The sequence below is a fragment of the Mya arenaria genome, chromosome 7, assembly GCF_026914265.1.
Source record: "Mya arenaria isolate MELC-2E11 chromosome 7, ASM2691426v1".
Lineage (NCBI taxonomy): Eukaryota > Metazoa > Mollusca > Bivalvia > Myida > Myidae > Mya > Mya arenaria.
In genome coordinates, this window is record NC_069128.1 from 38,645,703 (window position 1) to 38,673,611 (window position 27,909).

The 27,909-nt window shown below is 33.5% G+C and overlaps 1 protein-coding gene across 8 annotated transcripts in view; it reads right to left on the minus strand.

Moving 5' to 3' along the window:
- LOC128240301 (E3 ubiquitin-protein ligase DTX3L-like) overlaps positions 1-27,909 on the minus strand; it is an 87,101-nt gene that overhangs the window by 17,959 nt on the left and 41,233 nt on the right. For 6 of the 8 annotated variants that reach the window (XM_052956892.1, XM_052956894.1, XM_052956893.1 and 3 more), the window contains 10 exons: positions 26,374-27,132; positions 25,298-25,360; positions 24,252-24,314; positions 22,008-22,070; positions 20,735-20,797; positions 20,265-20,318; positions 19,131-19,193; positions 18,693-18,755; positions 1,696-1,747; positions 1,250-1,344 (listed from right to left, as the gene is read on the minus strand). In XM_052956892.1, the coding sequence (XP_052812852.1) occupies positions 1,250-1,344; positions 1,696-1,747; positions 18,693-18,755; positions 19,131-19,193; positions 20,265-20,318; positions 20,735-20,797; positions 22,008-22,070; positions 24,252-24,314; positions 25,298-25,360; positions 26,374-26,985 (1,191 nt within the window). In that variant the 5' untranslated portion in view covers positions 26,986-27,132. The remainder of the gene's footprint in view (positions 1-1,249; positions 1,345-1,695; positions 1,748-18,692; positions 18,756-19,130; positions 19,194-20,264; positions 20,319-20,734; positions 20,798-22,007; positions 22,071-24,251; positions 24,315-25,297; positions 25,361-26,373; positions 27,133-27,909) is intronic. The other 2 variants (XM_052956899.1, XM_052956900.1) reach the window with 2 other exon arrangements.

The following is a 27,909-nucleotide window of genomic DNA, read 5'->3' on the forward strand; positions in this document are numbered from 1 at the left end:
GAATCTAATGTAAAATATACATTTCTAAACATGACTTGTCCAATCCTTGTATGCATAAATTAAAACAAGTCTTCGAAAGTACTCATATTACTTATCTCATAAAGTGAAGTACATACTTACATAAAGCTTTTAAATACAACTCTACTTAATAAAGACAATATAACTCATTTTGTTGTTATATTATGTTGCTTAACATATACATTTATGTATTGCAGAATCCATCCATTGGTGTGTATGTATTGAATGTTCGATACTGCTGTCTTTCAAATGTGTGATTTTTAATACGTAAAAACGTTCACTTGAATAGGATTTCTATTTTGCATCATGTTGGCACTGTATAACAAGACGTTCAAGTCTTGTTTTACCATGCCCTTTCTTATCTGTACAAGTTATTGCATAGCATATCAAATTATAAAAGCACATACCTTAAAAGGTAATCCTCACATGCTCGAATTACGATGTCATTTTAAATGTTTATTTGTGTCTATTTGTTGTTGTTTTTCTCACGGCTCATGTGACTTATTGAACCTGCATCCAAAAATAAACTGTCTATTCTTTAAATTATTCCTTGTACAATCTTTCAGCAAAGAATGTAGCTAGAGCTAGATAAAAAATGTATTAAATTTGACTTTATGATTATTAGTTTTCCACATAAAGATTTAAATATGTTAGTAAGCTCGTCAAATTTCCTCAACTATTTGAATGAATTGTTACCTCTCGTGACAAAACTTTTAAATCAAAACCATTATCTAAGCACAAATTTCTGTGTATGGCTGTATTTTTTTTTTTACATATTGAAGTGTTCAAATCAATAATATTACATTAAAAATTACGTTTACAAATTGTAAATTGTATTATAAAAGTTAGGACATGACCCTGATTTGCACAATATTGTATCTTTGAAATGTATAACTAAGGTTAGAATGTGCCTTTTATGATTTAACGCTAGTCGTGTTAGTTGAATTGTTCCCACTTCCCGGCATCTGCCTTGGTGCTAGCATTTGGCCGATCTTGTTTTTCGATCAAATTAACGCTTTCCTTAGTTTGAGATAACAATTAAATATATATATCATTTCATTTTCTTGCGTAGAGATTAATTCTGATAATGGCAGTATAACAATATAACGTAGATAAATGCTCACACGTATAGGATACTATATGTTAACAGTATTATGTTGTGATTGCATGTACTTCTTGTTAGCTTCAAGCACGTGGTTATAAATAAAAAAATGATACGCAAAATGAATACCGTTTGAATGCCATCTGGGAATGTAAAAATCAAATTGATGTAACCAAAAATCCCCTGACTGATCTCGACATCAACTGTTCCAGTTGGTTGAGTCCCTAAGAAACAAAATGACATAACACATGTTAGCTCAACAACGTATTTGATCAAATTATGCAAGGAAAGGAAATGTTTTTTAAGTAGCAACAGAAAACTTTCAACAGCTCGTCTCGGGCGTTAAGATGCATCGCCAATTGTATTGGTTTAAACATTGATTATATTATTGACCCACAGAACAACCCATTATCTAATAACTCGCAAAACTTTACACCAATGCATGCAATGAATAGTACGTAACAACGTTTTAAATATTTTCTTTGAAATAATCACTCTCTACATTTTGAAATGAACTATCCAATCATTTTTGTTTTGTTACCCATTCAATACGCAGTTAATAAAAGATAACTTACACTTGATATTTTCTTTCAGGGGTGAAAGCTGTGCAGTGACAACCGCTCGTTCCTTAAAGCAGACAAACAATGGATGACTTAAACGTTTAATTAATGGTATAAGCAACGCATTTTAATCAATATATATATATATATATATATATATAATATATATATATATATATATATATATATATATATATATATATATATATACATTATAAAGGTATACTAAATATCATACTTTGGACTCGATTCGAAAAACCTCCCTAAAATAACAGACACCAGTGCGCCTAACACTTGCACAAAACCAACGCGACTAATCAAACATGTTCACCCTCAACATTACTACAAAAAAGGCCAATGGCTTGATATCAAGCCTATTTAACCTCTCTCGGGGTTCAAACAACTAACCCTTATAGAGGTACTAACACCGGTGAGCTAACATGAACGCTTTTTGAACAACTCGTTGGTTCAGACACCTTTCCTTTATACAATAACCTACACTGGTGCGCTAACATAAACGCCTTTTTACCTCCCGGATGTTCAAACACCTTACCTTTATACAATTACCTACACCAGTGCGATAACAATCCACCAAGTTGACCTCACGGGAGTTCAAACACCTTACCATTATACAATTACTTTCACCATTGCGATAACAATCCCACCAATTAAACCTCCCGGGAGTTCAAACACCTTACCATTATACAATTACTTTCACCATTGCGATAACAATCCCACCAATTAAACCTCCCGGGAGTTCAAACACCTTACCATTATACAATTACTTTCACCATTGCGATAACAATCCCACCAATTTAACCCCCGGGAGTTCAAACACCGAACACACCTTTGATTATTCAAACTACTTATTTGCTTTCACGCCTATATTCTCGCTCGGAGTTTCGACGCCAATCTTTCACATAATTCACAAACAATGCGCTTTTTATCATGTCCCGCTGGTGGATTCGAACCCCAACTTCCATCAATTACTAAAAAAACACTACGTTTCATATCACACCTTTGTCCCCGCACTTGGCTGGAATCCAAGTGTTTTCTTTAATTAAAGTGCAAAAGTAAAAGAAGATAATGATCGAGATAGTAAGTTCAATAGCAAGTTCTTACATTGATTTAAAATTGAAAATATACACTGTGCAATTTTATTTCATAAGGACTAGTAGAGCACCTTCCGTAACACCAAAGAAAAAACAACTGTCATTCATAATGTTAAAACTATATAGATAAATTATATAAACATTTTAATTAAATCTTACTAATAAAGTAACAACAAATAGGAATAATAAATAATAAAAATTGGGGTATATAAGAAATGCCCGAATCCATAAATACACTTAACGGACAAATTTCGGTTATTTGTGGGTAAGTCGTTCTTTATTACATTATCTAAATACTGAAATATACAATTAAGCTAACAAAAACATTATATGTTGTCGGTAAATGTTTCTACAGAGGTTGTGTTTACATGACTACTTGTCTATTAAATGTTGTTGGTAAAAATAGTTGCTGTGCTAAATATCAGTAGTATGACTACTTCCAATGTCCATTAAATTACTTTACAGTACAATGATGTTCTATATTTATATAAATATAAACTATATAATATAATATATATTGTTCAATAATATGAACCTCATATATGTGGTGTTTTATTATTGGACAACTTATTGATTAATATATTGGTGTGGACTAATACCAGCATCTAAAGAAAACAAAAAACAACAACGGACACAACACAGTTACTTTCAGATGAAATCAAACAGCCAAATTTTACGCCTGTCCTCTCATTTAACATTTACTAAACCATTGTCCATACGTGCAGCTTACAAGCACGCCTTTATTCTCAGTTATAATGGCGGCTCGAGCCCAAATCTCCACACAATTGTACAAAAGACTCTAGTGCGCTTCCAAGTACACAACAGTTCCCTGTCGGGTTCGGAGCACCAAATATCCAAATAATACACCATAACAAGTGTGTCAATTACGCCGCGTATGTTCAACCGCTCTGGGAGTTTCCCCACAACAAGTTTCACAACAGTCCATGCGCTGACTGTCTCGCTCATCTATTCATTTGGATAAATTTTTTGCAATATTCATTTGATCTGCAGCAATGATTATATCATCACACAATACAACTTAATACTCTAAAACAAGGACGATACTGAGTTTAAAAGTGCACTCATGGTTCTGCTTGTCGCACTAACTCAATAGCTACGTCTGAATAATCAAAGATCTGATCGGTTACAAGCAGCAATATGATCCGCATCGTATGGAGAAAAGACCGTTGCTCAGTCAGTCATGCTTACTTCTTATTGTAATTGAGGTCTTTATTCATACACAAATGTAAGTATTGTTCACATTCCCTGTGTTTCGTATTTTTAATGGGTTTGCCATCTGTTGGAGTGATTAACAGTTCAATCAGCTGCATTTATATAGTGATGGCACGTATATATTCGTGACATTTGCACTTATTGCATTGGTAGTTTTGTAATGATATGTTTTAGTCCAATTCCATAACTAACACATGTGGGATTATGTTAAATTTGATATTCTGCATGAATATAAAACAGCCACCATGGGAGAGCGATTCCGTTCTAAAGAGAGTTCAAATCTAAGTTACGCTTATTAGCTTGTTCTGTTCGTTTTTGACTTGACATTTGAATAGCAAGGTCTTATGGAATATGTTTGCCTGTTTTACATAGTTTTCTATAATGTCATGTTTATTCAAATACATGTAAAAAACTTATCATGATAAAAGATAACTGACTTTTACAGATTTCTCTATGCCGGTTTCGTTTTTAGTAAATCTTGTTCGAATCTCTTCTTTGTCTGAAAGCGGCAGAACGGTAGGATAGAGTGTAAACAGTTTTAGATTATCAGACCAAAAAGACACACACAACGCGTTTATCAAATTTTATATAATATCTTTATATTATGTACTTTTAAACATTTGTTTTACAAATGCTAAATGTTCACTATTCTGGCTTTCCCTTTAAATCCTTGCGAAGATATTCAAACACGTTGTTGAAAGAGGTTTTACCTTTTCTGAATGATATAGGTCTTGTTTCACTCGTTTCAGCTCATCACGCAGTTCATTCTGTGTCTGGAATAGTGTAACATTGCCTATCAGTATGTATAACGGTAACTTTTCTATTGAATACAATTAAAGCATAATACTGGGGCCAGGTTCACAACAAAAAAGACGAGAACCTATCTGACCGTCTGGAAACATTACTTATAAGAGTCCAAACAGTTGGCTAAAAGGGCTTCAATCCTCGCTGCGTTAGTATTCAAATGTCTTGACGAGTATTGCTTGACTCATATCAACACAGGCTATGGATCAACGTACTCTAATCAGAGACACACAACGTGGAAAACACCACATGCATACCGTATATGCAAACAGAAACGTTTTTAAGATGATCTCGCTGTTGGACTAGTTTATAACTATTAGGCGTTACTGAAACATATTAGGGAACCGCCTTCCAACGGCCAAGCAAGAACAATTTTACACGGCGCTTAAACTAGTGCATAAGATTTTAATCTTTCACTTGTCCAAAGATAATTGCAATATTAAGAAAATAAAATCCTTATCGGCGCCAGCATCAACCCGAGGACACCGCGATTCATGTTTACTTCTACAATGAATTTAATACAAAAATACAAGTTCTCATCGATCAGATACAGCTATCATCTTTCATAACTTTAAAGAAGCATAGTGCTGTAAACACTGTAATATAGTTTGATACAGTATTGTTTAAACGTTGTGTGTCTGTCGTGACGTGAACGATAGGCCTTAGTATTGTGCATTTAAACAGGGCCTCTGTTTGGTCTTCTAGCTAGTGGGAATTTCAGTGCAGGCTTTGTGCAAAAAATAAAACAAAAACATTAATGGACAAAGGGGGAAGCGATAATTGGGACATTTTTTATTAGTTATATAAAATAGTATCCGGACTATGGTTTCAAGTTCATATTATCTACAAACGTATTTTAATTATTTAAGATATGATCTTTAAAAGTGGCAAAGTTTTGTTCACAAAGTAAATATGAAATATGTTCAGTAAAATTGAAACGTAAATGTCTTAAACAGTATTTCCGAAATTGGAAATCTCCTACAAATTAGATTTAAGGTCCCTGCGGGGTTATGACAAACTCCAAATAGAATATTTTCAAAATGAGCCGAAATGGGAAAAACAATCTTTGGAGAATAAGAAATTATTTAAGGTTGAATTGCGCTGTTGATGTCATTCTCAGGGTAACTAGTTGGGATGGTTAAAGTGTGTGGAGTACGAAGTAGTCCACACCAACTATTTTCAGACTATGAAAGTTACGACTAAAATACCATATTGAAACGGCACACAGAGTATTAAAGATGTCAAGAGGTTAGAAATAGCTTAACAAAAAGAAATGGTAAAACCTGTCAACTTTTAAATATATAACATTTCCTTCGTTACTTATGCCACCAGAAGTAAGTTCATATTGATGAACATGGTATTCAAAGAAACATGAGGATACACATGAGACAGACAACACTTTCGAACTATCTAGACAATTTAAATATCATAATTGAAACAATATAATCATACACATGAGCAGCTCACCAAAACAAAGGAGAAGGGTAAATCGAGTCATCGATAGTTAAAGCGCTTGATTCAAGAACTTCGCTCATTTCTGCTTATAATGTTATTTAAAATCCTTCAAACATTCAATTTTGTTTAAATGGCCGCTTTACGTCTACAGGAAATGACGATGTCATCATGTCCGTTAAATAAGTACCGTAAACATTTGTTTTTGTTGTTCTGTAACATTTTTATAATTGTTTTTGTTATTAGCAATTTGTTTATTTTCCTGACATATGAACGCAAATCCTCCTATTTTGCTCAATATAGTGAATTCTGTAACTTTTGACTTGTTTCGATGGAGTAGCCTCCCTTGACTTCGATACACAAAATTTCGCTACATCTCCATACACACAAATCATTCCATAGTTGGACATTTGACAGAGGTACATTTAAATTATTACAAATTCAAACCAAAAAATTAAAAGGAATTCATAGTAAGGCATATATTAAATTGAATGTTATGATATGATGCATTACTGATGACCGGCTACATGTCTCGTTCGGGGAGTTTACATGTATTCGACTCTACTGGCAGTCTCGACGGATGCACATCGAACTGGACGGGATACAGGTCACTAGAAAAGCGTCAAATTATAATTTGCTTTATGTATGTTGTCCGTTCAATCAGTTGCTGTACCTTAATATCGGAGTTTCAATCGTCCTTTTCGATAAAATATCGTGTTTTATCAGTAAAAAAGAGAGTGAAATTTTGACTGCCAAATAAGAAGTGAAAATATAAAAAAGTATCTATTTTACTTTATATAGGAAAGGCATGGATATAATTTAGTTTGTCCGTTTTATTCTATAGTGTCATACATTTATTTACCTACTTTTCGAATAACTTTTAGAGAAAACTTACCTTTTCTGATTTCACTATGTCCTGTTTTGCTTTCAGTAGCTCTTGTTCGAACTGCTTTCTTATCTAAAAGCGGCAAAACAGCAGGATAATATTACGTTAGCAGTTTAAATTGGACTATAAGAACAGAAAGACAATGTATTGCGTCCATCAAATTTTATTTATAAATGACTTAATATGATATAAATTGTTTTGTAATAAGGGTTTACTTATGTAACGGGTTCACTGTTCTGGCTTTTGAAGTAAATCTTTGGGAAGATACTCAAAACAAATGGTTGTACAAGGTTTCACCTTTTCTGAATGATAAAGGTCTTGTTTGACACCTTTCAGCTCATCTCTTAGTTGGTTCTGTGTCTGGAACAGTGTCACATAACATATCAGTTGTATAACGAATAACTATTTATATTGAATACATTTAAAGCTTAATACTATGGCCAACAAATATAACATATGTTAATGCCTGAAATCATATCATCAAATTTAACATTGACATTATGAATCCAATCAGAAGGCTAAAAAGGCTTCAGCTTTATGTTTTGGAAGTATCGCCAGTACAGCTTTAACGATGTTTAATTCTAAGCGTTTTATTGATGCCCAACCAGCGTGTTAATGTTTTTCAAGTAACAAACTCACAAATAATGATAACGACATATGTAACAGATAAGCATAAACAATTTATATACATAGATTGTGTGAATAATTTAAATAAAAGTGTTAAATACAATGGCTGACAGTGCAACAGATATTATATATATATACATATATATATACATATACATACTATAATACACACATATACAGGTATAAATACTTATAGTAGTGTAATACATTATATATCACAAAGTGCAATACATTTTCTAGTGCAATAATAATTCCTATTTAGACACTATAAATCACATTGTAAACATGTATGTTGTAAAAAACAACATCTCTTTGTTGTGTTTGAGTAAGTTATATCTATCAAATAGATCATAATAAAATGCATATAAAACAAATAACGTCGTAAAGCAAAATCTAAGTCCATTAAACAGATGTGATCGTATTTTGGAAAGTTATAGACGAGTATCACAATCCTTTAGTCTAGATTTCTTTGACTCATCGTTTAACACTTCTGCAGGAGTCGGCGGTGACCGTTCCGATGCGATGGGCTTTTTCCCTTTGTTTGGTGTCTCTTTACTATCCGCTCCGATAACTACGAAAGCGTCAATCGGCTTTTGACCTTTAATCGCCTTTTTCTGCTTTTTCTTCTTTCCCCGTGGACTTGACGGTTCACTGTGTTCCGCTTGTTTGATACTGTCCTGAATCTGAGAGACTTCTATGTCTGGTTGAGGGGTGCTCGAAGGGTTACTTTCTAATTCGCATTCGCCCTTTTTGTGACCAATTTGATGACAATCAAGGCATCGTCAGTCGATCATTTTGTGCCCAGTTTCTAGACATTTTCTGCATTTAAGTTTTTTGTTCTCAGAATTTGGCCCGGGGTGAAATACACGACCCGTAAAATGTCCAAAAGCCATAAACTTCGGCAGGGTTGCTGAGAGCGAGCTGGATTTCACAATGCACAGCCCATCACCATTCTCGCAATTCGTTAGTTTACCCTTGACACGAAGTTTCTCCCAATGATAGTGATAACATCTATATTCTTTGCAACTAGAGATCTTAGAATAACACTATCGTCAACGGAAAGTGGTATATCTTTTACCCTTATTCTAACTGTCTGCTCACCATCTAAGCGATTAGGATTGGTATTTAGCAACTTTATCATTTTCCCCCTTAATGTTACCCCTTCAGTTAGCAATGAAACTTTATCGTCGATATTTTCGACGTATATTCGCCACATACCTCGAACTCTCTGTAGCCCTGTAATGTGGGTGCAGACAATTACATCAGCCAGTGCTTCATATAACTCCTCATGTTTTAGCCATTCTTGTTTTGTAGGCATTTTTTCACCAAACAAACTTGTTTCTCGCATGAAAACAATGGGAGGTCCGCCATATTGTTTACTAATGTCATTCACTATAGTATCCATTTTCACTGATATAACACTTTTTTGCAACTATTTCTATCCAGAAAATTATCCACACACTGAGCAAGGAATACTCTGTTTTAATATCCACTATATTGAATTTAAGAAATATCCGATACGTTTAAATCAGGTATTTTTCATAGACCATAAACAATCACTACCTTGGTTTCTTCATTTTTTAATTATGTGTTTATAACGTTGAGCTGTATATGCTAAAGCATAAATAAAAATTCTGTTCTGGTCTGGTCTGTTCATATTGAGGTGTACTGTAAGGATCCGAATGTACTCCATATGTGCCACAATGTAGTGTACTCTAAACGCGCGGAAATTGAATTGGGTCGATTATCCAGAATTTGGCAAAAATAACACTTCTATATCAATGAAAGTGTCGATAACATATTTCAATTGAGATAACATAGTTAGCAAATGTCTCAGAAATGCTGATTTATGTTCGTTCCGCAAGAACTTATGAAACTATGTAAGCCTTCCTCAATTAACATGATTGTCACTGGTGTCAGTTTTTCCGAATTATGATGGTCTTATTTCACATGTTGCAACTGTTGGCAAATTACACTAATTAAAATAAACATAAACAAATATTTATGTTATTGGTCTTGCGTTGAAAGCAGTGAATACACATGTACATATCTTTGCCTTCGCCAGAACTATTCTAAGTGTTTCATTACAAGTGCTCTGCCTGTCAACAAGAAAGTTATAATTCATAAAGCATTTTTTGTAAAGGACCTGCTTTACTTGTTTCAGTTCATTACATAGCTCGTTCCTTGTTTTATAAGGTACCGCTTTATAAATATTTATATGATATTTAAACTAGATATTGCAATAACTTAGATTGATTAAGTTTTTACGTTCAACTCAGGTTTGTTTGGCGTGTTAAAAATGTATGCATCTGTTTATAAAATGGCTTGTGTATAAGTATTACATAGTATTGTTGTTCATACATTTTCAACTATACCCTGTGTCGCGTTCAGTAACTCTTCTACGAACATTTTACTCGACTTAAGGCATAAAGGCAACACATTAGGCTTTTAAGATCTAGTTTAAATTATAAATCAGAATAAATATTCCTATGACAATGCATTTGTTCAAAGTTTCATACAAACTCGAAAAATATAACAATCCCCTAACAAACCCCTATATATTTGTTTACTATCTAGCGCTAAGTACTGTAAATGGTTTACTTCACGTGACCTCCTCCCCCGTTTGTTTGTTCCTATATTCGAAAACGGGTTTTTAATATTTCTCACCTTTTCTGAATGATCCAGGTCTTGTTTCACATGTTCCAGCTCATCACACAGTTTCAGCCTTTTCTGTTTACGTATTAAAATTGTATTACATTTTGCATCTGTATGAAAGACGATTACAAGAATTTCTACACAATTACAACTAAACATCGTACAATGTCAAATAATACGTTATTTGACGCGTTGTTTCAGTTTTTTCAATCGCATTAAATAACGGAACATACCAACAGAGGCAAATGTTATTATTTATCTCCAACATTAAAGCTATTTGATATTACTTTTGTACATTCAACTTTACTTAGGTATGTTTCACATAGAAAGGCTTTAATTTCAATATGATTATAGTTATATTATTTATATTTAACTTAAAATAAATGATCGCATCAATTAAAATAAAAAAAATAACAACAACATTAAAATATATATGATTTTTTTTGCGATTATTTCAATGGTTTGATTTCAAAGTTAAATTGTACTCTCTACTTATTCAAATTCATGTACTGATATGACATATAACATTGCTACGGATACATCAGCTTTTACCTTTTCAGATTGTTCTATGACCAGCTTCGCTTGCAGTAAATCTTTTTCGAATGTGTTTCTTCTCTAGAAGCGAAAAGACAAAAATGAAATTAGAAAACATGGACCTTTTTTCACGAAGATATTTGCAACGTTAATTTACAAAATAGATATTCATGTATTGAATAAAATCTTCACACATTGTTATACATAACATGTGCTTTATGCACTGAACAATGTGATATCATTGTAAATATGTGCAATAATATTCATCCACATGTTTGTAAAATATCTCCCCTTTTTGACATTGTCAAGGTCTTGCTTCACTTTATTTCAGCTCACCACACAGTTAAAAGTAGAAATATTGGCTTTTGTTACACATAGCGTTTGTAAGATAGTCGATAATGTCATTTTCGAGGTTTTGAAGAAAAAGAAGAACAAATTATCTTAAGCCGTCATTTATGATGACTGGTTTTTACACTATAATTTCGTGAATATATGCTATTGGTTGATGTGAACAGGTGCGTGGGCATTATACATGCGGATTGTTATGTCATTAAAAACAACACACGACAAACTTTATTCACCTTTGAAAACGGTTCATATGTAAAATTGCCACGTTTATTGCTAACAATTTTAATTACGATCAGATTGTAAGCGTGATTTAAAAACTTTAATTCAAGAAGAATTCAAACATTACCATCTTTAAAAATTGAAAATATACGAAAAGTTAAAACGTCGAAATGTTCGTAGTTATAAAGTAAATATAAAGTGTTAAAGTTCCAATTTCGAACGACATAATACTTAATACCTGTATGGAAATTAAATAGAAATATTCCCTATAAAAGTTATATTAAACGTCATATGAAAAACTGAAGTTTTTAACGCTATGCAATCAAATACTGCCAAATATTATGTTTGACGGCACTCTGATGAACTTTGTTGAAAACCATAAACACTTTGCCACTTTAAAGGTCTTTAGTTAACAGCAAATAAAACATGGCCCAAACAGTCTCTTAAATGCTTGGGTCAATGATGTTGTTAAAATTTTAATTTAGTAGAACAACGCTAAAGCCTTATGAAAGTAAACATCTCGTTTCTGCGACTTTTGCTTGAATATTCATTTTAGTTGGATATATTTGTGCCATATAAAAAGGAATATTTAGACAAAATGCAAAATGAAGCTGCTAGCGTTGTAATCGGGTAAACACGATCAGTTTCTAATCACAGACTTTTGATTGAAATTGGTTGGACTCCGCTTAGTGACGCTGGGCAATGCAATAGTTATGTGGCATGTTACTTCAAATATCGGTAGCTTGCAACAGTATCTTTGCGATCAAACAACACAAACAAATTAACAAATAACCAACGTTCCGCTTTGAAATAGACATAATTATGTAACCATACCTTGACGTTTAAGTATTTATTCGTAATTAACAATTCCATCTTCAACAGATTTGAGAATCCGACTTGATGTCCACGTTCGCAACAATAACACGCTAAACGAAGTTCAGAGACTTTTAAAGATACATACAAGGTCTCAATTGTTCCGAAATGTTAATTTGTGGGGTACATATTTACAAAATTAGTATCTACCATACAAGAAACAGAAATGCTTGCACCAACCTTAATGCACACCTCCATATACTTAGACCTTAACTTCCATTCTTTAAATGAACTGGCTTTCGGCAATTGTGTTTATTAATCGATAATCGCAACTTCTTCGGATATGTTCGGATCGCAATTCATCGCATAACATTATACATGAAAACTTTTGATCTTGTTATTGTTTGTATTGTGTCAGCATGGACTCAACACACTTTGACCAACCCAAATGCGTTCATACCCCGAAAATGGCATCAAGCCCGCAATTCATTCCTTAAATAATTTCCTAATAATCCTATTTGCGACTGTGGAAAATTAACAGAAGATGTAATACATTAGTTCGTAAAATGTAATAGAAATGTATAGAGGAGGGAGTTGAAGGGTGCTTTTTTGTGCGCCTATGATTTTGTATTTTTGAGGACTTTTTGTGCAGTGCATAGTTAAAAAAAACCCACAGTGTCAAGTATTTTATAAGCTATGTGCTTATATATGTTTTGTGGATATATTACGTTTAATATTGGAGTAATTAGCGAAATCGTAACGTGAATAGTTGGATTCTTTGTTTCAAAAATGCCTTACTGAGTTATTTGTGAACTTTTTTTACCATCAGTGATTAGGATTATATCCGCAATAACTTCGGAACGGACAATGAAGAGTGGTGATAGAGTTGACCAAACCCAATTATCGGGTTTGATTTTGCAATTATAACTGTCATAACTACTGATGACGAAGTGAGCCGAGTCCCCACGGGATTCTTCGAGTCACGTGATAGTGTATCATGTGACCAGAGCAGTTGTCATAGCGAAGAATATGACAGGTACCATGGTAACAACACGCTAGAGGACATTCGTGAGGATGACTTCCGTGTGGTAGAGGAATACCGGAAATTGGTAACTCTGTTTAGGGACCTGCCAGGTGACATGTTTGTAGATCAAGTCGTGAATGAATACGCTTCAAGTGAATGCGATCTAGAGAGGGTACGGTGTCATATTTCGAACATCTGTAAGAGTTTGATAGTTACTTTCACTTTGGCGAAGGGGCTGAATTAAGCGTAGAGTACAAACCTGTAACGGCGAACCGCTCACTTTGCGCCTGGCAAAGGACATACGAACTATCATTGACGTTAAAGAAGGCGCAGACTATAACTTACTGAAACCATTGATAAGCTCAGCAAAGCCGCGTCGGCCGTCAGAGGCACCTACGAATCGAAAGGGACTACTTTTTCGTTACATGACTGCCATTCCAGAAAATGTGTAACTGCCTCTGAGTTCAACTTACTTAAAGACACAGTTGCATCACTTCAGGCAAATATCTTAATATTGAAACAGTCTCAGTTTGCAAATGATACATTAAAAGTCGAGCATATCCCTCAGACAAAGTCTTCCTTGGTAAATATAAAGCAAGCTGTTAAAGTGTGCAATACTGACGTTATTAGAATATTAACAGGAACTGAACAATCGATGAGATCCCTGACAGCATCGTTTGGTCCAGCGAATAACTGAACTGAACTCGAAGACCGTATTCGTATTGTCGAATGTCTAATTGAGGACAACACACTTGTATCAATTGCCAAAATTCCAATAAACAAAACAAATGTTTATACTGTCGTCGGTCATGAACCAATGTATCATACTCATCAAGCACTCATTGGATTACCGGAGCAAGGACCACTTCCGGATCAGGAAGCTCGCGACAACACATACACAACTCATCGTTTTGATTTGCCAACATATAACAACGACCATATTTGCTTGTACGAAGCCTGCATTACTGACGCTGGCACATAAGGGCAGTCAGGAACGCTCATATCCAGCGAGCAGAACGGAGATTCCGTCATACACGCGCCGTAACGATGTTGACAGAAGTACTGCGCCAAGGGGGACGATACAGAGCCCCGTGGGAATCCGATTCCGGTGCTCGTCACAACCACCTACGATGAACATGGTTTTCAAGTTAAGAGGAAAAGACATACGAAGCGCTTTGCCGTCCGCGGGCTGAGTAAACATGTAAATTTAAACGTTTTATCGTCAGATGTAACTCGCAAAGGTCATTCCGTCTCAATATTCGTGTCTTCCCATTGAGAAAAAATCCGGCCGAGTCCTAATAAAATTAAACGTGTACGCAGACGACACAGCGGATATTTGCTTCCGAAAGACTTCTGGCCCGACTGCGTCAATTATGAGCCTTGGCGTCCACGCAAATCATCGCGTAACCTTCCACCTAGGATAAGACGATATCACACACGCGTCCAAAAGACGGCCTGCGATAACAGTCGTGGGAGCTTTGGAAACAAGAACCGCTATGAAGCCCTTAGGGACTGTGACGTTGACTAGCTCTTAACTGTGTGAAAAATGAGTGAAAACCCCCACTGTAAATGTCCATAATTGTTTTGATCTCATTTTCTGTTTAATCATTATGACTATGAGCGCACTTAATGTTATAACATGGAATACTACGTCATTATGTCGAGTGCCTTGTACCTTGCTGACTTATTGACTGAAGGTAATATAGATGTGTGTGGCATTTCAGAGCACTGGTTCTCGCCCCAAAATCTTCACTTTTAAGGATGTATTTCTAGTGACTATATCTACCATTTCATATGTGACAATGACTTAAATACATATAACTACAGGCGATGTTTTAGATGCGATATGATTTTTTATGGGATAAAAAGCTGAATAAGTTCATAGTTCCGCTAAATATTGCAGATCGTAGAATATTAGGGATACAAGTACAGCTAAGTCCTAACAATTTCATATTTATCTTCCGATTAAACGTACCATGTTCTAATCATTCTGTTGATACATATATGCAGTATATTGATATATATATAATTTGTACAATATCTACTGTGACAAAGGTTTGACAATTTTCATGGGTGATTTCAATGCCAGATTTAACACTAAACATTCATGTACCAGAGATAATCAATGAATTTTTAAAATATTGTAACTTGTTTGCTTTAGATATTTTACCATTATGTTCGGGTTCAACAAATACATTTGTTTCATATGACAACAATACCCGCTCAATGATTGACTATATATGCCTACCTTATGAACATGTTGATTTAGTAATGCATTGTTGAATTACTACTGAGCATTGTTTAAACGTGGCAACGGCCTATTTTATGTTGTGTATAAACTGATGTATTGTTGTATGAATGTAATCTTGAAAATGCAAATGTGAATGGCGTTAACTGGCGAAAAAGTAAACCTGAACAAATAAAGCAATATCAAAGCCTAGTGCAACTTGACAAGAATCTTAAGGATATTCAGTGCAATTACTCTGTAAAGATGCTCTAGACCAGCCTTACAGCATTGTTTGCTATAATTTGTTTGAATACCCTAATCAGTCATTACCAAAAAAACATTACTGTTGCTTCCTTAAACCATATTGATCTGAAGAACTTTCCGACGTCAACAATTTTTTGAAAGGCGTACGAAGTGAGTGGATGCGAGCAGGGCGGCGAAGAACAAAAGAGTCGAGTTAATTTGCCAACTATAAATCTGATAAAAGCAAGTTTTGCTATGTCCACATAAACGCAATTTTAATATACTTAGATACGTTTGACTGGCAACTTGTTGAAGATGCTGAAAGGGACTCTGTTATCTTTTTGAAACACGTCAATATTAAAAAGAAGACATCAAGACAAGGATTCGAAGCCGGCATAAAAATTGATAGTGTATGTCACAGAAGCCGCAAGAGTCAAACAAACCAGTGGGGACATTACTTTAAAAACCTTTTTTTCACAATCGTATTTCCCGTATTTTGATAATGAATGTGAACGTTCAGTGACAACCAGTATAACAGAAATATTGAAGTCGATAAAACTAGACCCGCAGGCATTTGTATCAAGTGACGTTGTACCGAACGGAAAGGCGGGAAATGATGACGGCATTGTATATAAACATTTAAAACAACACAAGATAAATTATGTCTCCTGTATTATCAAGTATGTTCTCAAGTATGATGAGGTTTGGATATATACCAGTAAAATGAAAAATGATTCGAAAATAAACTGTTAAAAAACCTCATTAAATAGCAAGGTGGATTTCAAAAGGGACTTGCATGTATTTAGACATCGTTTGCCTTGCGCAAAAGCCTTTATTTTGCCAAAGAAAAATCGCCAATTGTTAACTTGTGATTTTTAGACTATGTGCGGCACCTTGGGCTAATATTTAAGCTCAAACAGAGCGGTATTGATGATCCTTCGTTAATTGCCATTAACTAACTCCTTTTTCACTCTCGTAGCTGTCTAAAAATCATTTCAGATGACTTCACCGTGCTACAAGGTTGCCGACAGGGCCGAAAGTGCTTGCCGATTATGTACCTAGTGTTTATCGATGGGCTTATAAGGCAAATAGAACAAAGTTGCTTGGGAATGTGTATTTATGGTCAAAATATGAGTTCTCCAACTGTAGCAGATGACATGGTACTACTATCATTCTCGAAATCAGCCATGGACCAAATGTTAGACATCTGATGCCAATATTCCAGGAAATGGAGATATTTTTATAACTCGGACAAATGCAAAGTCCTCGTGTTCAACGAAAAATTCAGTCATCGACATGACCGCTGTTTTGAACTTGGACTTGACATGATCAACGAATGTGACAATTATACCCGCCTTGGAGTCATAACGGGCAAACATCTTTCATCGAAACAAGCAATGCGCGAAGCGTGTAATAAATTGCGTGGACCGTATTTAAATGTCCTAAACTCTGGGTTACATTCACAAAATTGATCTTGAGAACAATATATATTTCGGCAGTTCTCACAAAGGCCCTATACGGGTGTGAAACATAGAATACATACTCGTCGAGTGAAATATTACACCTGGAGCGTGCGCATAGATTTTGTTTTAAGCACATTCAACAAATGCCAAAATATGTCAATGTAAACATTGCTCTTCTAACCTTAGATGCGTTAACGATAGAAACATACATCGATCATAAAAAGCATATGTACAAAATGTAGTTTCGCTACTGTTTTTACTTAAAAACCCTGGAACCCGCAATGATTGTCTACTAAGCCTTCACAGCTTTCGAGCTATCTATCACGCAATTCTGTGAAACTAATTAGTATAATCTTGAACCCATATATTAATGGTCGGATTAAAAACATTTGTACGGAAACGTGCAGTCACGGCCTATTTATGGTTAACATATCATTATTATACAATGCACAACTCCACATTTATTGTTACGCATAAATAATAAGGATGTTCTGTAAGGATCCGCATGTACTCCACATGTGTCACAATCTATAGCACTCTGAATTATGCGGAAGTAGCTCGTTTGTCCAGAAATTTAAAAAAAACAACAACACTTTTAGATAAATAAAAGTGTCGATAACATATTTCATTTGAGATAACATAGATAGCAAATGTCTCAGAAAAGTTGAAATGCTGATTTATGTTCATTCCACGGGAACACATGGAACTATGCAAGCCTTCCTGAATTGACATGTCTGTCACCTTTTCCGAAGTATGATGGTCTTATTACCCGTGTTGCAGCTATTGGCAAATTGCACTTATTTAAATTTCATATTTTTTTTTATTTTTTTTTTTTTTTTAAATTCTACTATATCCTGTGTCGCGTTCCGTAACTCTTCTACGAACCCATTACTCGGCTTAAGGCTTTATGGCGAAACATAAGGCTTGTAGATCTAGTTTAAATTATGAATCTGTATGAATACACGTATGACAATGCGTGTGTTCGAAATTTCATACAAAATATATAAAATAGGGTTACTAGTACTGCGTTTTGATCCGGGAGGTTGTATTCGAATACGACATTCTGGATCTAAACGCAGTACTAATTACCCTTTTATTATATACATTACTGGTTAAATCACTTTAAAGGAACACGTTTTCATTATAAATGCCATTTTAACAACGCACTATTTTGTTTTCTGACGTCATTTTAACATTGTGCAACGATACTTGTTATGATGTGACGTCACAAGAGTGAAATACGGCCGTATATACCGTATACGAACCGCTATATATTTGATTAATATCCAGCACTACTTTAAGTGATTTACTATACGTGCTCTCCCTGTTAGTTTGTTCCTATTTTCAAAAACATGTTTTTAATATTCCTCACCTTTTCTGAATTATCAAGGTCTTTTTTCACTCGTTCCAGCTCATCACACAGTTTCTGCCTTGTCTGTTTACGTATAAAAAAAGATTACATTTTACATCTGTATGTGAGACGATTACTAAAATGCATACAATTGCAACTAAAGATCGAAAACTTTCAAATACTGTGCTATTTAACGCGTCGTTCTCAGATTGTATAATCGCCTTAAAAACGGAACCAGCCAACAGTGACAATGGTTAAATTGTATATTCATTTTTTTTTTTTTTTTTTAACTTAATAAAAATGATCACATCAATTAACATCAATACATTAAACTATGTATGAAATGTTTGCGATTTTTTTTCAATGGTTTGATTTCAATGTTAACATTGTACTCTCTAATTATTCAATTTCATGTACTGATATGACATATAACATTGCTACGGATATATCAACTCTTACCTTTTCAGATTGCTCTATGACCAGCTTCGCTTGCAGTAACTCTTTTTCGAACGTGTTTCTTCTCTGTAAGCAAAAAGGCGAAAATGATGTTTGAAAATATCGATTTTTTTTCACGAAGACACTTCCCAACGTTTATTTACCAAATAGATATTCATGTATTGATTTGAATATAAATCTTTACACATTGCCATACATTACATGTGCTTTGTGATATCATTGTAAATATGTGCATGTTTATAAAAGGTCTCCCCTTTTTGACATTGCAAAGTTCTTGCTTCACTTTCTTTCAGCTCACCCAACAGTAAAAGGTAGAACTATTGTTGTTGTTTTTTACACGTGTTGTTTGTATGATAGACGATAGTCATTTTCGTGCGTTTTGAAGGATAAGGAAGAACGAATTATCTTAAGCCGTCATTTGTGATGACTGGTTATTGCACGTGGTTCGTGCAGATATGTTATTGGTTGATGTGATCAGGTGCTTTCTACTAATGCACATGTGTTGTCATTCAAAAACAACAACATTACAAACTGTATTCACCTTCACCTTCAATACGGTTCATATGTAAAATTGCCACGTTAATTGTAAATGATTCTAATTATTATCATATTGTTTTCACAAAATAGTTGTTAGATTGATTAAAATCTGAGCAAATAAGGCCAGATAGTGTGATTTGAAAACATTAATTAAAAAAAGAATAAGTCATTACCATTCTTAATCATCGATAATATATGAAAAGTTGAAACGTCGAAATGTTCGAAGTTATAAAGAATTAACGTGCCAATTTCGACCGACATATTATTTACAACCTGTATGTAAATTAAATAGAAATATTCCCTATTAAAAACTAAACCTTTTTTAACTACAAGAATCATAAATATAATAACATTAATATTAATTGTGATATAAAACATCATTTCTGATTTTATAATAAAATAATATCTATATAAGTATTAAGAAAATTATCAAGATCAAGTAAATTTCAATTTTTTTAAAGCCATTTATTTTCTCATGTGAAACGTTTGATAACTATAATAATTGTTTTTCCTTCTCTGTTTTCATAAATACTATGTTTAAAGTTTCATATCGATACATCTATCAGATAAAACGTTTAACCAATTTGTAAAAGGTCTCACCTTTTCCGAAGTATCAAGCTCTTGTTTCAGCTCATCACATTGTTGCTTCCTGGTCTAAAGAAGCAAATTATATTGTAACATGCATATGGTATCTGTGTGAGTAATGTTTACTTGATAAATGAATAATCTATAAATTTTCCATTTAGTTGAAAGTCTAGTGTCATATAATAATTTCTGAAGACTCTCGTTCAAAACCAAGTAAAATTGTTTACCCTTGTAAATCATGTTGTTTCCATTGTGTTGCTATTAATTGAATGTGTTTCTTAAATTAAAGGGTTTGAAGACGAGACCTAAAATTTGAAGTTTTGATTAAATAAGTGATTATATAAAAATGGCATATATAAATTGACTTTTTATCATCATATTATAATTATCCGTAGGCATTTGAAAGCAAGGACTAAAGTGAATTGTTAACACGTCTCTGCCTTTAAATATCTGCGATAAAATTAAAAAAATGTGTAAGATCTCACCTTTTCTGAATTTTCCAGGTCTTGTTTCACTAGTTTCAGCTCATAACACAGTTCCTGCCTTGTCTGTAAACGTATTCAAACTGTATTACATCTTACATCTGTATGGAGGTCGATCACTAGATTTTCTAAACAATTACTGCTAAACACAGTACAATGTTAAATGATCCGCAAGTGATCTGATATATCTAAGTATTTTTTCACTAGTTTTAGATGATCACACAGTTCCTACCTCGTCTGTTAACATTAATTTTGTGTTACATTTTATATCTAAATATTTCAATGCAATTACAAGTATACATCAAAAAGGCTCCATTACCGTGTTTTTATCTCGTTTTTCTATTCTCGTTACGGGACAATACCAACATATAAAATCAAATCTACTGCGTTAAGTTTTTAAGGGTCAATATCATATACAACTAATTTTGCTTATAGTTTTCACTTAAGTTATTTGACATGACTTCAGTAATAAAAAAAAAAAACATTTAAAATTATTTATTGTGTTCTACAAAGAAAAGCATATTTTAAGGTTTATTTTGATAATATTTAGTTTAATATAATGATAATTTCAAATCAAAAAGTATTGTGGTACATATAACGGGTCTATATCATACTAATTTTCCCTAACATTTTCAAAGTTATTTGATATTAATACAGTAATCTAAAATTCATTTTGAATAATGTATTTTGTTTCAAATAGAAAACAATATTTTAGCGTAGAATATACTACAGTGGTAAAGGTTTTTGTATTGAGCATTATATATTGAGAATGTCAATTGATATTTATAAATATGCATCAAATCGTAGAGAATATTTCAATTTGTTGAACTTAAACTAAAATTTTCATTTTGAAATGTATCTACTTGTACACATACAATATTACTACGTATCCTTGACCTCTTACCTTTTTCACATAGTTCTATAACATTATTTGATTGAAGTAACTCTCGGTCGTACTTATTTCTTGTCTGACATGGAATAGGCGAAATTTTGTTTAAACATATAGACCAATGTTAAAAATGATTGAATTGTAAATCACATACGAGCTATTAATGCATTGAAATAAATACTTACACAACAACACACATTTGCTATATGCCAGGATCAATGAAAGTGTTTTACTGGACCTTTAATATATATATATATATATATATATATATTATATATATATATATATATATATATATATATATATATATATTATATAATATATATATGAAATAGCCCTGTAATTATCTGTGGGAAGATGAATCGATATGCTCGTAAAATACAACACCTTTTCGGACGTCTCAAGGTCATGTTTCACATGTTTTAGCTTGTCACACAGCTCCTTCCTTGTCTGAAAAAGTAGGAGGGTTGGGTATTTTCTTACAAACGCTATAAGTATGAATGAGGATTTTCTATTTGAGCGTGTCGTACAAAACATTTCCTTATAAGTATTAACATGCTCTGAAAATGAAACCAGTATAAAAAGAAAAGAACAAGTAAATATTTACAGAGTTTAATATGTCATATCATAGTTTTTTTGTTGGCAATTAGAGTCATTGTTAATAAAAATAGATTTTATTTGAAAAAAATACTAAACAAATAATTCCGACCAAAACGTAAGCTATTATTATAATATTTGTTAAAGTTGTTGTGTTTGAAGCTTATTTAAAAAGCTAGCTTAATATTGGTTAACGGGGCTCAGGTCAGTGAAACTAAAACTAAAAATTTGTTTCAACCATATAACTTAGGTTAGAATTGATGGATAGCAGTGAAAGTTAGTAAGTAGGTATTTTTTGTTAAGAGCTATCTTAAGATTGTTTTTGAAGGGGTCGGGGTCAATGCCAATGTGACTGTTAATAAAAAGATAGAACTAAATGGTTTTCGTCTTAAAACTTAAGCTAGTATTGATGTATTGTAATGAAGCTTGCTATATAGGAAGCATATTTAAAGAGTTAATATTAGATTGCTTTTCATGGGGAGTGCATCAAGGTCAGTGTTTTTAATATAAATTATGGTTTCTTTCCATTAACTTCAGTTATAATTGGAAGGTAATGCTGCTGAATGGTTTGGAGGATTCGTATGTAAAGAGCTAGACTGAAATTGCTTTTGAGGGAGCTGAGGTCAATATCAAGGTCTAGGAAACTAAAAGTAAAAAAGTAATTTCCGACCAATAACTTAAGTAAAACTTGATACTGATAGAAGTAAAAGTTAGTGAGTAGGTAGTTTATATGTAGTGCTAGCTTGGGACTGTTTGGAATAGGGGGAGGGGTCAAGGCCAATGCTACTATTAAATGAAAAATGACAAAAACATTGGTTTCGGCCCAAACCCTTAAGCAAGTACTGATGGAAAGTAATGAAGGTTAATATGTAGCTAGCTTATGTGAAGAGCTAGCTAGCTTGAGGGGGATGGAGTCAATGTCAAGTTTAGTGTTACCAACAAAAGAAAAAAATGTTTTCAGCTATTAACTTAAGTAAAAATTGATGGATGTTAATAAAAGTTGTGTGTAGATAGCTTATGTGAATTGCTAGCTTGTGATTGCTTTTGATGGGATAGTGAGGAAAGATGGCGTGTAGTTAGGTTATTTGAAGAACTAGCTTGGGAATGTTTTTGAGGGGTCATCATCGACGCTGTCACTTAAATAAGAATAATGTTTTTTTTCTCCAAATTACTTAAGCTAATGAATTTAGTAATGGAAGTTGTAGTGTTAATAGCTCATATAAATAACTAGCTTTAAAAAGCCTTTTATGGGATTAGGGCCAAGGTCACAGTCAAACTAGTTAGAAAATAAAAAAGGTTTCTGCCGAATAACTTAAATAATAGTTAATGCATAGTGATGGAGTTGGTTGTGTAGGAAGCAGAGGTGAAGAGCTTTTGGAATTGTGATTTTGACAGGGTTCGGGCAAGGTCAAGGTCACTGTTCCTAAACATAGTCTTAAGTAAGAATGGATGTATTGTAATGAAAGACGGGTTAATAGGTTAATTATGTGAAGAGCAAGCTTTGTATTGCTGTTAAAGGTTGGTGTCAAAGTCATGGTCACTGTTACTATAAATAAAATAAAAATGTTTTATACCTACTAACTTTTATAAGAACTGATGAATGTTAATGGAAGTTTGATTATAGGAAGCTGTCACAAATACTAAAAATAGAGAAAAATGTTATCCCCCAATTACTTATTTTTAATTGATGGATAGTGGTGAAAGTTGAGGAGAACGTTGCTCTTGCTCTTGTGAATAGCTAACTTCGAATTGCTATTGAGGGGCGTGTGGTATAGGTTAAGTTCACTGTATCTTACAATATAAAAATGGTTATCGCCCAATTACTTTAGGCTGCTATTTTTTCACTCATACAATAATTTGATTGGCTATATTTCTTTATTACTCATATACAAAACCTGGTTTCTAGTTAGATTTACTTAATTATACCACATCTAACAAAATTATAAATAAGATAAATACTGTTGTGACATTTAACATTTTTTAAATGGATCATTGTATTTTTCATATTTTCCTTTTGTTTACTATTGATCCTACTTTTTCAGTCTTTTCTAAGCTCTGTTTCGCTTGCAGTGATTCTTTTTCGAGTCCCTTTCGTGCCTGCAATCAAAAGTTTAAAGACATTCTTAAAAGGAAAGTTAGCTTTTCACTTATAATCATTGATTACAGACAAACAGGGAGGCAAAAAGCCGAACATGAGATAATAATTACCAATGTATGTTTCTTTGAACTGTTGTTTATAATAATGAATAAATTCAGGTTAAGGTTAATCAAGATTATACATATAGTCTGGGCCCGTGTATGCATATGTATAGATGAAAAACGGTCTGAAACACATTAATGTAAAGAAAAGAAAAAAAGTGCATTGACCTTTTGGTTCTTTGATTATTGTTGTAACCAGATAATCTGAAGACCGAGTACACGGCATAACATGGTTTGTATGTAAATGCGTGAGTGATTAGTATATACTAATCTTTTTAACTGGAATGTGACGAAATCTTAAAGAATTATTCTCGAGTCCGTTTCCTGGGCATAAACCAGTAGTGTCCTTTATGAGATGCCATCAAAGAGAAACCCTAGTTGGGGATCGAAATCACGACCTCTTTGATGAGAGGCAGACAATTATAAAAAAACTAGACCACTAACAGCCCTAAGGTTATTTAATATATATATATATATGGTAGATCAAACCATATATATATATAATATATATATGGTTTTGATCCTACCAGACTTTGTGACAAATAACACTTATATCATTAGTAAAACGCAAAGAAAATAAAAAACAATCCATACCACATTTCAGAGAATCATTTATAACCGTGAGCTATAGAAACAAATGACGTCAATATGTGTTCGAAACAATTAGTGTGCGTAGTTTTCAAGAAAATCAAATTCCTTTAAAAACATTTTTGAAATGATGGATAAAATAACATATATATGCAGCCATAGTACTGATTTAATCGATTATTACAAAAGTATTAAGTTAGGAGAGAAACCCCTGTTTTTGTGACAAAGTAAGACGTCTACGCCATGTGTATCTACAACTCTAAAGTTAAATTCTTGTTCTCTAATCTACTCACTATTTCTGCTTTTTCTGCGTCCAGTTTCGCTTTAATAGATGCTTCGATGAGTTCATTACGCGTCTGGAAAAGTATAATGATATGATCAATTAATAGTTAAAAATTGGTAACATATAAACAAGGCTACATAAAACAAAATCATTTATATCAAGTTGGGTTTTAACATGACGTGAACATTAAGGCGGACAAATTCTAACCAAAGTGTCTTGTTTTGAACCTGTTTTACGACATGTTTTCATTAATTTTAAACGAAAATAAAATGTTAATCTTTGTTTGTTTAAAGCGTTGGTAGGTGAACAGTGGATTTGCCGATTGAACGATTCCATCATAGAAGCGATCATGATAGGTAACTACTTAGTTTTACACAGTTTTGTAATAATAACATTGATTAAAAAGTGGTGCATTCTGGCGTATTTACTTATTGCATGAATATCATATCATTTTCCACATCGGCACTTAACGTGAGAGGGTTGCAACTGGTAGCACTATCCTTTGGTCCACAGTTACGCGTGGTATTTTGCATTCAAAACCTATGCTCAATCCTTAAGATCAAGTTCATATTTAAGGTTCTATTTTAGGTTCGAAATACTTAATCATATGTAAAAATCACCAGTAATCTGAGCCAAATTGAACTATTTCTGTGAAAGTTTATATCAATTTTTTGAAGAATGTGCTAATTGAGAAAATATAAATTATTGTAAAAAATGTGCTTGTTGAGGAACATATAGTGTGAACAATGGGTTTCGCTAAGTGTTTGGATATCGAGCATAACATTGATTTGTGATCGTTGTTGTCAAAAACGGCAAAATGATCAATGGCAGTTTTAGGAAGCACTGGAAACACTTATTGTACATGTGCATATTTTTGTTACTGTTATTGAAGAGAAAAATTCCATTGATATTTATGTCGATAAATGCTTTAGGTAGTGTGGATATGGACAGACAGTGCACAACGGATTAAATTAAAGACGATAACTATAATCCATCTCCAATACATTGCTCTTTTAAAATAAGATATCGATATTGTATTATACAACGTATTCACGTTACGATGCTATAATCAATACTATGACATACCATTTGCATTTCTTGACTCGCACTTCCCATTGAGTTTGCGTCTAGGTTAAAGTCGTTAGTCGTACATGTTTCCTGACTAAAACCTCTTTTGGAATCTTTAACTTTTCCTTTTAGTTTAATTTCCAAAGAATCCAATTCTTTATTGCCTTTTACCACGTTGGTATTATTTGTTTCAATTCTTTGATCAATCTCTTCCTTCATTTGCTTAATGTCACCTGCAATATCTCTTATTATATATAAAGCTTCGGTCGTATCATTAGCCGGATCACAATTAATATGTGTGGCATCTTTACACATATCAACATCATATCCACCGCATGATGAAACATGATCGGATTGTAGACATCTACCACATATCAAAGTTTCATGAGTTTTACAAAATAATGCCGTTCTTTCAGTCGGATGGTGTGTACACATCTTCTGTATGATATCACACAAAATGCGCCTTGGATTGCACCCATCCTTTTCATACATGTTAAGAATGTGGATTTTGAATGCTCTTCCTGTCTTATGAATTTCAACACACGTTTCACCAATGTTCCCACAGGTTTTGCAATATCCGACTGCATTTTCATTACAGCACATTTCACACTGAGTCTGATTTGATGCCATGTCATTTGCAAATGCAGTTTAAGATAAAAGGAATGAAGTTAAAACGTTTTTAAATGCGCAAGTTTTATTTGTGGGATGAATATATGACCATTTGTCAGTTAATTATTTCACTTGTATAACTTGATCTTCATATGAGTACCTTTATCACTGAAAATAGAAATACATTTATGATAAGCAAGGTCACCAGAATAACAAAAAGGAACTGTATAGAAATAGACTTGTTGTTTTGAGATAAGTTATGACCGATGACATTTGTTTTGATGTTTTATTCATTACTGATGTAAGTGTAGTACAGAAAGCAAGTAGCCTTTATCGTGTATTGTTTAGATGATTTAGCAATCACAACTAATGTAAATATACTCTTCATGTATACTAGTTAATAGGAAGACAATGGCATGGTACGGTTCAACTGTTGCAAGCGCTGAAGTTACCCTCAGAGCATTGCAAGCAGTATGGAGCGAAGAATAAGTGACGAAGTATCAGTGCATGACATAGGAAGCATTGCGTTTCGTAAAGTAATTACACGGATAGCTAGTGTTCCCGTCATCGGGGTTTTAGAGGCGCTTTGAAAATTTACAGGAGACGACCGGCACAAGTCATAGACGTTCTGATACACACATTACATCGGCATCGATCTGGGATTGCAGAGACATATTTGCTTCAAACTCAATGTATTGTGTGTACTGCTAAAACTAACCTCACCGACACTTGACGGCCAAACCGATATAAACACCAAGAACATAGGGCTCGGCAGATTTACAGCATAGCCCAGCTTCGGAAATCTTGACCAAACAGATTGTTATCCACTTGACTCAATAGCTCTTACAATCGCGAATCACTTAAGCTTAATTTGCATTCCCGGGATTTTTGAACAATATAATAAAGATTATAAATTTATGTTAAGCTGTCGATGAAATAACGTTT